The sequence below is a fragment of the Schistosoma haematobium genome, chromosome ZW, assembly GCF_000699445.3.
Source record: "Schistosoma haematobium chromosome ZW, whole genome shotgun sequence".
Classification (NCBI taxonomy): Eukaryota; Metazoa; Platyhelminthes; class Trematoda; order Strigeidida; family Schistosomatidae; genus Schistosoma; species Schistosoma haematobium.
The window spans coordinates 4,934,979-4,947,580 of record NC_067195.1 but is presented as its reverse complement, the minus strand read 5'-3'; the positions used below and the strand labels follow the sequence as shown (position 1 = coordinate 4,947,580).

At 37.2% G+C, this 12,602-nt stretch overlaps 1 protein-coding gene across 2 annotated transcripts; it reads right to left on the bottom strand.

The window, feature by feature from the left end:
* Window positions 1-3,245: 3,245 nt before the first annotated feature.
* MAD2L1_1 (MAD2 mitotic arrest deficient-like 1) lies at window positions 3,246-10,532 on the bottom strand. 2 transcript variants are annotated; one of them, XM_051210242.1, is made up of 7 exons: window positions 10,429-10,524; window positions 6,849-7,804; window positions 4,965-5,052; window positions 4,776-4,922; window positions 4,594-4,708; window positions 4,429-4,535; window positions 3,246-3,503 (listed from the first exon to the last, which is right to left on the bottom strand). In XM_051210242.1, the coding sequence occupies exons 3-7, from the start codon at window positions 5,029-5,031 to the stop codon at window positions 3,337-3,339; spliced, it is 603 nt and encodes a 200-aa protein (XP_051070213.1). In that variant the 5' UTR covers window positions 5,032-5,052; window positions 6,849-7,804; window positions 10,429-10,524; the 3' UTR covers window positions 3,246-3,336. The 2 variants fall into 2 exon arrangements, with proteins under 2 accessions (XP_051070213.1, XP_051070212.1); XM_051210243.1 differs by lacking the exon at window positions 6,849-7,804 and having other exon boundaries at window positions 4,594-4,922; window positions 10,429-10,532.
* Between the last annotated feature and the right edge of the window lie 2,070 nt (window positions 10,533-12,602).

Genomic DNA, 12,602 nt, shown 5'->3' with positions numbered 1-12,602 from the left:
TTCCATTTTCTGTGATAACGGAATAAGACAATTTATGACTAAGTCTCCCACGTTCTCTATAGTACACAGAATAATCTTTTTATAAAATATTCAGGAAAGAATAAATATACAAATATAATATACGGCGTTAACTGAGGTCCACAACAATCAGAGTCAGATGCAATTACGATCGAAATGGATCATAGAAGCAGGACCAAATTAGTTGCATGTAAACGTTCTATAAAAAAGATAGAAGGGAGGCAGTTAACTATGAAAAAACAACCCACAAGAGCTCAAGACCATAATAGGCGAAAAGGTTGTACAAGTTCCTTCTGTATAGATATTTCTAATCTTTTCAAACGCTTCGACAATGCTGAGATGATGGAAGCTAAATGTTTTTGGCAGCTTTCTTCTTACCTTGTAGATGACTATGAACACAGAGTCCATTTTGATTGAATGACCTACGTCCACAAAGTGTTCGATTATTAAGCTATTTCAGACTTTTTTTAGTTAGGTCGGGTGATACGCATCAAACAACCTATACGCCTGGCTTTACATGAACAAGTAAATTGACAAATATACATGGGGTAATTTATCCTTCCGATTCTTGCTAATCGCAAAGTTTTTGCAAAGCACGTTCTATTGAGATAGAGAATCGGAAATTCTCATTTTCAAGATGTCTGTAGCTACGTCATTCTTTGAAATCAACATTCATATAAATAATTTTCTTTGGTATGAAATCTCCTGATTACAGTTCATATTAATTTTAACATTTTATCTTATCACATTGAACTTTTCCTTTTCAATTACAATTTTCACTATATTGAAACGTTCTGAGCAAACAGTTGCATTAAATGTTCTCAAAAACTATCTGAAGTATAGCGCAAGGCTCAGTGAAGGAAAGACAAATGTTGATTTTATAAAGGAGTACATAGAAACCAACTTGTATCCAAAAATATATTGGAAATCTTTACGTCGCTCTAGAATTCAACCAAATGGAAGGACTCTCAAACGCTACGCGTTTATAATCAAATCGATTCTCTAAACTTATATATTGCCGAGATGATAAAAAATGTCAACGAGAGAATTTACGCGGTAGAAGAGCTCCCTGATAAATTAAGAGAACAATATCTGAACTATGTTGAGCTGGTTGTTAATTCAAGAAAAGAAAAGAATGAAATCCGATAAAAAATCTAGACAAACATTCCGGAAATGAAATTTCCATCTAATCTAGATCAGTATGTACACAATTTTTCTAGTATTATGCTAGATAAGAATAAGTTAGAAGCATTATCATTAGGCCCTAAGTTTTATGACTTTAATAAAACAATTTTAAACGCATAACACAATTTTTATGAACGAAGAATATTCTTTTCAATGAATTTCTAATCAGGTTCTACAATCATAAATCCAGATCATCATATCATTTAAAATCAAATCAAATTGTTAATATTGGGGTTGATTAATATAAAGTTGTTAACTTGAATCAGTTTATAAGTGAAATCAAATTGTGAGATAAATGATCAAAATAAATATGATCAATATGGGGCAAGAGGGAGAGAATAATGTAATTACAATTTAGAAATTACGTAATATATAGAATAATATGAATTAGATTGGATATTATAGATAAGATTGAATGTTGAATAAATTTCTCGAAAAGGTTATCAAGTGTAATAATAATAATAATGACAATGGTGAGATAAGTTGAGGATATAAAAATGAACATTAATCAAATTACGTCACCATATCATAAAATTGATTATTAACTAGTTGGCCAGGGTAAAAAAAAAAGGAGCGGCTGAACATCTTTCTTTTGGATGCAAAACTCTTGCTTTTTGATCTGAATAGCAATTGCTTCAACCGTCTGCATGATTCTCAGTCTGATGGAATTAGGTAGACTGTTGTTAACACGGTATATTGCGAAAGATTGCTCCATGTTGGCTGTATGTCCCATCTGAATTAAATGGATTAAAATGGAGCTGTTAACCGTTTTAATTACACCTTCGCCTAACCACACTGGGAGGTGCTCACAAGACTGAATATACAAATTCCTAGAACATCTGCCAATATGACTTGCTCCACACGAGCATTTGAATTGATAGATACAAAAAGAAGCAACTAGTCGAGACAATTGATCTTTCAACCACAGAGTTTTCATTGGACTTGTGGAAAACATTAATTGTGATCTACCTGTATTAAAAGTTCTTTGGATTGACCTCCGTAACTTCAGTCTTAGCATTTGACTAGGTGTATCGCCTCTGAATTTAAAGCGTATATATAGAGGCTTTTTATTCACTGTTAGGCATTCTCTATGCTGTCTTTTATTGGCTATGTTTTTATTTATAGATTGCTTCGAAAATACATTTTCTTTCAGGGTCATGTAAAATGCCTTTATCTTATCTTCGACCTTATGCTCTCTAGATACGGAGTATTTTCACTACAACTAATAATTACTTTTCCCGTCAGAGCATACGAATACGATGAGCTATACTGTTACACATGTTTAGGTAAAAGCAATATGAACGAAGATCTACTCACTACTATTTAAAAGAAAACAAGCATATGAAAATGGAGAAGTTTTCGAGTAAATAAGAATTAAATGTTGAATAATACATCATAAAACATTGAAAAGTCTACAGTCTTTTCACACATGGAACAGACATTGAAAAGCTTGTCTAGAATATTTATCAAAAGTTAGATTAGAGTTACCTTTGTTTTTTGATTGTAAGAATCTAAGGTTTTGTACTTAATTCCTTTATTCTGCTAACTTTTTTTCATTATCATTATGATCTAATTTTGCTTTTATTCACTTAACTTGCATTGTTACACCATAGAGTCTTTTGGCTCATCTGTTAGTACTTGAACTTCCAACTAACTTTATTAAGAATTATACCACTAAAAAATCAACTAAACGACGTAAGAACTGAGTCTCTCCCGAATTCCGTAGTGCTTTATTCAGCGAACAGATTATATCCGATTCGTTATGAATTAATTCCCCCCTCTTTTCATCCACCAAAAATTAATAAAAACTAGTCAACAAAGTAACTGGTTAAATCACTGATTAACATATGTACACATATATGAAATAAACATGAATGACAACTGAAGTTGACCTATTGACATAATATTCTAATAAATAAACTATGACATCAAATAAATGTATGGAAAAAAGACATAAATGAATCCCAATCCCTGAACATATTTTACCATACATTACAACATTCATCTACAATGACAAAAAGGTTAACAAACTTTTTCTTGAAAAAGTATATTTACTTTTATAAAAATAGTAATAATCATAATAATAATCTCAGATTTCTCCAGTTAAAACAATAACAAAACAAAATATGTCTATCAAATTGAACGTTTATATGAGACTGTATGATCAACTCTATGTAATGTTGTAGAGATTGAGCGTAATTTGATTTCTGTAGAGTTAACAATGAATTGTGGACCAGTTTCCTCCCAAGAAGTAGGAACATTTGCATTTCGATCAGCATAGACTAGTAATTCAAAAGTGCCTGTTAATCAAATACATATATATATCTTACTAATTAAATAGATAAGTTCATCAACATTGATGATTTATGAGTAATTACAATTTCTCTAGGATCTCTTATTTCATCCCTTTACCACTGAAAAATCAGAGCAGTATTGTTTTTTGCTTCTAATTATCTATAGATTTATACACTTAAAAAATAAGCAAAACAATAGTTTTAAATACTGTCTAATTAATGTGTAAACTAACTATTTTCAGTCGATTACAACGTAGGACCAGGTACATATATGCATCGGTCCAAGTTGCTATACCTCATTAGCATAGCAAGACGAACACCGGACTCATAAAAGCAGTTGCTACCTTGACGTGATGATCGAGCTTGCCTATCGTGATGAATCAATCGAGCTATACTGGCTGGAAAAATCGTTTCTCAAGGTCCTGCCATACCAGACAGGTCGGTTGAAGAACGGTAAGACTAAAAGCAGCAAACCCAAGGTGCGAAAACGAAGTCGTACTGATGACTATACAGAGGTGTGACAGCAGTAAGGTGTTGCCTTCCCAAAAGAAGGGGTGGGGTTAGAAACGTTCGACCCTGAAAATGCATACCTCGCCTTATCCCATGGATATCCGTCTCCAGAGGTAAGGTCTCAACAAGTACGGAGCTAACATGTAAATTACTCACTAAAGAGTCATGTGTGACCGACCTTAAGCAGTTGTCCCTTGGAAACTGCGGTCACGCTCTCAAATAACTAAGACCACCTCTAATCCAATTTCCTTTTCAGGTACCTCCAGGAGAACCCTTTCACAGTGTGGGTAACCGGAAAGTGATAGCCCCCCTTATACCTCTAACAGCACTCACGTTCACTGTATTCATGATCAACTAACTAGTTTAATAATGAATTAATCACATCAAATAAGTTTAAGCATAAAAGTATAAATATACTTACATGAACTATTTAATACTGGTAAAAATGTATTTGAAGCAACAATTTGACGTATTACACCTTGAATTTCACTTTGTATTTGTGCTAAAGATTTTGTTCCAACTGAATTACTAAAGGGAGAGAGAGAAAAAAAACACGACAAAAAAAATAAACATATTACAAACTTACCTAGTATCTGTTTTTTCAGTTGTCATATCAAATTGCCATCTTTCTAATACTTCATCAGTTTTTACTGATTTAATTATTAATGCAAGTCGATGTACACTTCCATCTTCTAACCAATCTTAACACACACACATATATATAGAGAGAGAATGGTATTCATTGAATTAATTTCTATTAAACATTACTTTTTACTTGATTTAATATAACATTTAAATATTTGATAAGATTTTCATCCGTTGTAACAAGTACACTTAAATCATATTTAATATTTTGTTTAAATGATGCTGATGGATAAATACCACGTTGATATAAAATACTATTTAATGCATAAACTAATAAAGAATAATATTAGCAAATTGAATAGATAAACATACAAAAATAATCTGTTAATAATTCAGCAGAACCTTTTAATGATATAGAACTAGAAGTTTCCGTTGACATTGATTATTATGTAATAGTAAACTATAAAAAAAAAAGAAAAAAAACACATTTTAATATTTATATTCTTATGTGTATTGCTTAATGACGTCAAATTATTTGAAAGAATATAAGTTAGTATCTACGACGTGGTCAACACACACATATACACACACAAACAAAAGTCAAATTAGTGTACGGAATAATTTTTTTTGGTCAGTGCTCTTTTGGCGATTTAGTTTTCTACGGGAAGGGGTCGCTAACCCTATGCCCCACCCTCCTCCTTTATCCGGGCTTAGGACCGCAATAGCCTCAGAGGGGCTCCAGGCAGAGTTCTACTATATGGGGCGGAAACCTGAAACATGGTTCCAAGAGTACAAATGAGATGGGAAAATTAAAATAATGACATAATGCTAAGATTTTAGATTTAGGACGAAAGAAAAATAAATATGTATTTGGATCAATGTGGTTGACTTTAAGTTACGTCAGTTGATCGTGAACAGAGTAACCTCGTATGCTTATAGTGCGTCAATGAAAAACTGAATACAGATCGAATACTCTACTTTGATCACTAACTTTATGTAGACTATCGGTTGTCTTTACACCCTATAAGCAAGCTGATAGATCTCATTATTGTTATTTAAGCATATAAATACTGGTACAAATGGGCACCAAAACACACATGCATTACACAATGAGATTATGAAGAGATAGTGGAAGGTTAGTATAGTCAAAAACAATAAGTAGATGGAAATAAGTGAACGAGAGCAGTTTCGCTAACAAAAATACAATCGAAAAGAATCCTTTTAGTTACAAATTTCCCCTCACTTTTAAAAAGGAACTACAGTATGATTGCCATTGGGTTCTGTTCTGAGCCATGTTTGATAATTTCTCAAGACGCTGAGTTGCACTATGTCTAGGACCCCAGCCAAAGAGTTATAAACAACCAACAGGTCCCAATCCGGTACAGCTTTCTTTCGTACCCATACAACAAGTCATAAAATGATCACCTTTCCGCTATTTCCAGCCGGTCCCAGGGTTGGCAAATAAGATGGGACGTGGAAGTCGCTAGGACGATATTTGAATTACATTTTCAAGTCACCAGAATCAGTGTTTCAAGATGGTGACAATAATGGAATCATTGCCACTGTGTTTGAGTACACAACACCGAACCTCCGCATCACTAAAATAATTTTAACATTGGATGTCAGCAATTCCTCAGAGACAATGAGACACAGAGAGTTGCCTAACATCCTGGATTCCGAGAAGGCAGCTTTCACAAGGATGGAGCAAAACTGCTCTCACCGACACGTTACAAACCCGACCTTTTACAGCCTGCCTAACATCAAATCTTACCAGTCACGTTAGCACAAGCACTCAGGCAGCCACCCAGGTACATGAATCATTCAACTACTCCTAACTGCTGACCACCAGGAGTGCAGACATGAGCTTCTCCCAGTGTTGTAAAAGTAGGCTGGCTTGAGAAAACAATCCAGAGCTTAACTGCGTAGAATGTTTCATTCAACGATTTTGAAATCCGTTTATTTAGGATTTCAGCAGCCTTATCTCCTTTGAATTCCATATTCATAAAAAGGGGTTTTCTTTTGTACTGTATGTGCTTTTTCATGATGGTGTCTAGGTGTTAAGTTGCTATCAACGAATCTAGGTGGATAAACATTCCTAATGAGAATCTGTGACTTAGGTTTTTTTTAGATAGAATAGGATTTTAACTATAGGTGAAGAGCTTAGTGAGTTGAGAAACAAAAATAAGTACAGGAAGGTAATGAAAAAGAACAAAAGGATGAAGCGTAGAATAAATCTGGATATAATTAAGTACTTACAATAGTCATTTGTATAGGTAGCGAAAGTGAGTAAAATTGTTTCCTTCATTGATAATCAGTTTCATATTTGTGTGGGTTAGAATACTACCCGAGTCCTTAAACTTAACCAGGTTGTTTCCTTAGAGAGCCAATCCCGAGCCTTTGGCCTAGAGGCCTTATCCACAAGGCAATGGGGCAACGTTAGATGCGATCCTATGGTAGCCTGTGACCTAGGATAGGTTAATATACCATTCGATCTCTTAGAATCTTGGAGCCTATGTGCACCATTAGCTTAAAATCAGGGTTTTACAACTTTCCTAGGTGAATCCTCCACATTCAACAACCCGGATATTTGTTTCTCGTCCTCTTAATCCCATAAACTACATCCCTACCGAAAGGAAGCAGTGAGTAGGACTTTTCAGGAAGTGGGTATATAGGAGTATTTAAGAGCATTTCGAGAGCGAGCAGGCTAATCACAGCCTCGGTTGCACAAAGGCACTTAGAGATCTGAGAGATGGCCGCTAAACTGTTATGACAACGATACTAGTGACACTAATTGCAGATCACATTTTATCTAACATTCAGTGTCGATAAGGTTCTGTCAATCTACTTTCCAATGTGACTGCGTGGCTAAGTGACTCGACATCAAGTTGTCCTTTATTTGATGTCGAAGGCTTGAAGATAACTGGTAGGAAGACTAAAATTGTCACACGATACTCAGTTACACAACCTCCATGACCTCACTCACAAAGTCTTGATAAGTCAGAATATACTAGTCATACGCAGATATTCCTTATTTACAGCACCGTCACAAACTGATTCTTTTATCCTAGACCGATATCGGCTACTATCGTAAAAATGATTGTCTGCAGCCGCTAGAACGTGTTGTTCAAATGGTTGCGGACGGAATAGAAGCTTTCGCTTAACAGGCTTCCGTGTCTAGTAGCAGGGGATCACCAAATCCTCCAGACAGGAACCTAGGTATGTTAACAATAAAACAGGAAAAGATATTAGTAAATCATAGTGCGATACTATCCTTAGTCCTTAAGAATAGATCAAGTTGCCTCTTAAAGGACTCCTGGGAAGTCACTTGGACTAGCTCGGCCGGCAGCGAATTCCAGCATTTGACAACTCTTAAGGAGTAGAAATTGTGTCTACAGTTCGTTCTGCTATGTTGTGTCTCCAGTTTTTGGGTGTTACCTCTTAGATTAGTGTTGGAACTAAGCTTAAGTAGGTGTTTCAGAGGATGTCCAGAAGTGCTAAGGATACTATAAGCCATCAGGTCACCTCTAAGATGTCTGTACTCTAATAGGTAAAGGTTAAGTGAATGGAGGCGCTCTTTGTAAGGTTTAAATTTGAGTCTTCAAATTGATTTCGTGGCTCGCCGTTGGATACGCTCCAGGGTGTCCTTATCCTTTTGGAATGAGGGGGGAAATACTATGTTTCCGTACTCTAAATGGGGACGAATAAAACTGTTGAAGATTATATGGAAAGTTCTTCCGTCAAACTGGCCAAAAATGCGCTTTAATGTTACCAGTGCAAGGTTTGCTCGGAAGGCATTTTTGTCACAGTAAGACTTTAAATCGTAGGGCACCAGGACTCCTAAATCTTTTCGACTTGGGATACTACTAGAGAGGAGTTAGCTAAGTTATAACTGTAGTCTGCGACATGTGGCAGATGGACTACTTTACACTTTGAAGTGTTAAAGGTAAGTCCGTTATCGTCTGCCCAACTTTGAATTCGAGTTAGATCCTCCTGAAGTGCCTGCATATCGTCTTGGTTGCGTATCTCTCTCCAAAGTTTCACGTCGTCGGTAAAAAGTAATAAGTCTGACGTTACCTGTTGAGGAAGATCATTTATGTAGATCAAGAAGAGAAGAGGCCCTAGTAGTGAGCCCTGGAGGACCCCACTAGGACATTCCATAGCCTGAGATAAAGTGAAATTAACCCTGACCTTAAAATGTCGATTTTTCAGGTATGAAGTAAGCCAATCGATTAGAGGTGGTCTGATACCCAATCTTTTGAGCTTATTGATAAGACATGTATGGTTAACCTTATCAAAAGCTTTTGAGAAATCTAGGTAGATGATATCAACCTTCCCCTTGTGATCAAGGATGCTTGTCCATCTGTCCACCGCAGTCAGCAGGTTGGTAATACAAGAGTAACCCTTCCTAAAACCATGCTGTTGGGGTGAGAAGAAATTTAAGGACAGTAAATAGTCATTCATACCATCGCATATCAGGGACTCCATAATTTTTGAGGGTATGGAGAGAAGAGCCACCGGTCGGTAACTTGAAGGTTCGCTGCGTCGACCTCCTTTGGAAATTTATGTGATGTGAGCCAACCTCCAATTTTCCGGTAGTTTTCCTCGGCTTAGCGAGTGTGAGAACATCACGCTAAGCGGCGTAGCCAAGACTGAGGCTGCTTCCCTCAGTATGGCGGAATGGACCATGTCCGGGCCAGGAGAAGTGTCTAATCTTAAGTGCTGCAGTTTCCGGAACACCAAGTCAGAGCTTAGGTTCACTTCGGAAAGTCCTGTGGAATCGCAAACGACTGTCATCAGTAAAGTTAATGTCGGTCGGTTGAAATGTCTGGGAGTAATGTTCAGTCAGAAGGTTGGCGGCGTCGCCATCGTTGTTGGTCGGGCCGCTAAGACCTACCAGTTGGGAAACTCCAGTTTTGGCTTGACGAAGAGAGGCTGCATAACGGAATAAGCTTTTAGGATTAGAGGCAAATTTGTCCATAAGCTTTGTCTGGTACTGAAGCCTATCTTCTCTTATAGCCTTCGTGCATATGTTCCTGATATGTTTATATTGCCTGTACGCTCCGTCGTTGTCAGTTCGTTGGTATTCCGCCCAAACCAAAACTTTTTGATTTGCAAGAAACCACTGTGGTTAGCTTATTTTAACCAGGATCTGCGTCATGACTGGCCTAAACGCAAGCCAAGTGGATAATCCACGGATATTCCACGATAGGGATGAAATATTTCATCGTTAAGCATTGGGAAATTAGCTTATCATGATCCAAGAACCTGACGAATATCGACCAGACAATCAAAGCGTATACAAGTTCAAAGAACTCAAAGGCGTTATCTTAACACTGACAGTGGGATGAAAGCAGTTCTATGAAGGCGATATTATTAAAATTCCAACTTTGGCTAAACATAGAAACATATCTGACTAATTTCTTTACTCTTTAGCTGTCCAACAAAGTATCACCAGGAAGTTGTAAGGTCAAATTCCTGTCTCCTACATTTAAATTAGTAAGGGTAGATGAACTAAATACACCCAAAGTCACTACAAAGAGATTACCATCCATAATCGTATGTACACAGGCTGGAATTCTGATTTCGTTTTAATGAGCACAGATAAAAATCTGGCGAGGCTAAATGTAAGATATTATACAATAGGACATAAGACCTTCTACTTAAATGTATTCTTCCCCCTTCATGATATTTTTTACTATACCCAACATGGTTTTTGATCAGTCCGTAAAAAAATATAAACTGATGGGTTAGTGACAGAAACTCAGGGATGAGATAAATGTTGCTCATTTTACTAATGAAGATCTAATGGAAGACCGACTTTGATTAATATACGTACTGTGAATATCAACGCGGACCAGCCAACTATCGATCTACCTACTTAAGACAAGGGATGTTGACAAACCCACAGTAACGGAAACCTTTGAAAATCCGCAAAAGCATAGTTTTCGCCTTTTCGAATATTTTAAACATACTGTATTCAGATGGTTCAAATGATTGTGGATGGAATAGAAGAAGCGTTCACTTAACGTGCTTTCGTGTCTAGTAGCAGTAGATCACCAATAAATCAAAGCGGGAACCTAGGTATGTTAACTATAGTAGAGGAAAAAGAAATTGGTAAATCAAAATGGTCCAAATGGTTCAAATGGTTGTGGACGTAATAGAAGAAGCTTTCGCCTAACAGGCTTCCGTGTCAAGTAGCAGGGGTCACAGGAAGATATTAACCTTAGTCCTCAACAATATGTCAAATTGCCTCTTAATGGACTCCTAAAAAGTCGCTTGGACTAGCTCAACCGGCAGCGAATTCCAGCATTTGATAACTCTTAAAGCGAAGAAGTTGAGTCTACAGTCCTTTCCGCTGTGTTGCGTCTCTATTTTCTGGGTGTTACTCATGTAGCGGTAAATAAATTCCCAAAATAAATAGCTCTGTAAGTTTTCGACATTGGATGCTGACCACATTAGTTTTAGTGGACTCACCTAGCTGAGGGCGCTCGGTCATGTATCCGCACCAGATCATGAGTGGGAACGCCGTGCTAAACTTCCCCTGCAATCGCTATCCAGATTAGATCAGACGATTCTCGATATACTGATAGCCTATCAAATATATCTTCGAACCTCCTCACTTCTGTCTTTTGATTTCACTTGGTGGGTACGATTCATATTAGGTGTTACTGATTCAAGCGTTGTCAAACTCCGAATACCTGTGGCATCTTCACCCCTTAGTTTTGTGTCGGAGATGAACTTAAGTAAATGATTTAGGGGATGTCCAGAAATGTTAAGAATACTGTAAACCACTAGAAGGTCACCTCTAAGACGCCTATAGTCAAATGGGTAAAGGTCTATTGGCTGAGTGCGCTCTTCATTAGGCTTGGATTTGAGTCCCCGAGCTGATTTCGTGGCTCACCGTTAGATACGCTCCAAAGTGTCCATATTCTTTTGGAGTGAGGGAGTAGATATTATGTTTCCGTATTTGAAGTGGGGACGAATAAAGCTGTTGAAGATTATATGGAATGTTTTGCCCTTAAATTGGCCCAAAATGCACTCCAGTGTTACCAGTGCAAGGTTTTCTCGAAAGACATTTTTGTCACAGCGTAAGACCTCAAATCATAGGGTACCAGCACTCCTAAATACTCTTTAACTTGAGATATTTCTAGAGAGAAGTTTCCTAAGTTGTAACTGTTGTCTGCAACATGTCTCAGATGGACTAAAGAAAAGTTCATTGTCATCTACCCAGCTTTGAAGTCGAGTCAGATCTTCCGGAAGCGGCAGTTTATTTTCTTGGTTGCGTGTCTCTCCCAAAGTTTCATATCATCAGCAAAAATCAATAAGTCAGACGATACCTATTGTGGAAGATCGTTTACATAAGTCAAGAAAAAAAGAGGTCCTAGTACTGAACCCAAGAGACACCACAGAGGCATTCCATAGCCCGAGAGAAAGTGAAGTTAACCCTCATCTTAAAATGTTGATTTTTTAGATATGAAGTGGGACAATCAACCTAAGGCGGTTTGATACCTAGTCGTTCGGGTTTATTGGTAAGACATATGTGGTTGAATTTATCAAACGCTTTTGAGAAGTCAAGATATATGACAACAACCTTCCTCTTGTGATCAAGGATGGTTGTCTATCTGTCTACCGTGGTCAGCAAGTTGGTTATATGAGAATGACCTCTCCTGAAACCATGCTGTTGAGGTGAAAAGAAGTTTGAGGGTAATAAATACTCGTGTATACCGTCGCATATTAGGGACTTCATAATGTTTGAAGGTATAGAGAAAAGGACCACCGGTCGGTAGCTTGAAAGTTCGTAACGTCAATTTCCTTTGGAAACTGGTGTGATGTGGGACGGTCTCCGAATTTCTGGTAGTTTGCCTTGGCTTAGCGAGTGTGAGGACTGATAAGTCTTGTTAACTGAACGTTATATCCGGTTCCTAAGCTATTCTCGTAACCACCAAGCTAGAAATACACAGCGACCTGAACATGAGAGAAAAGGCGCAAAGGATGCGAGAAGTACTTTAC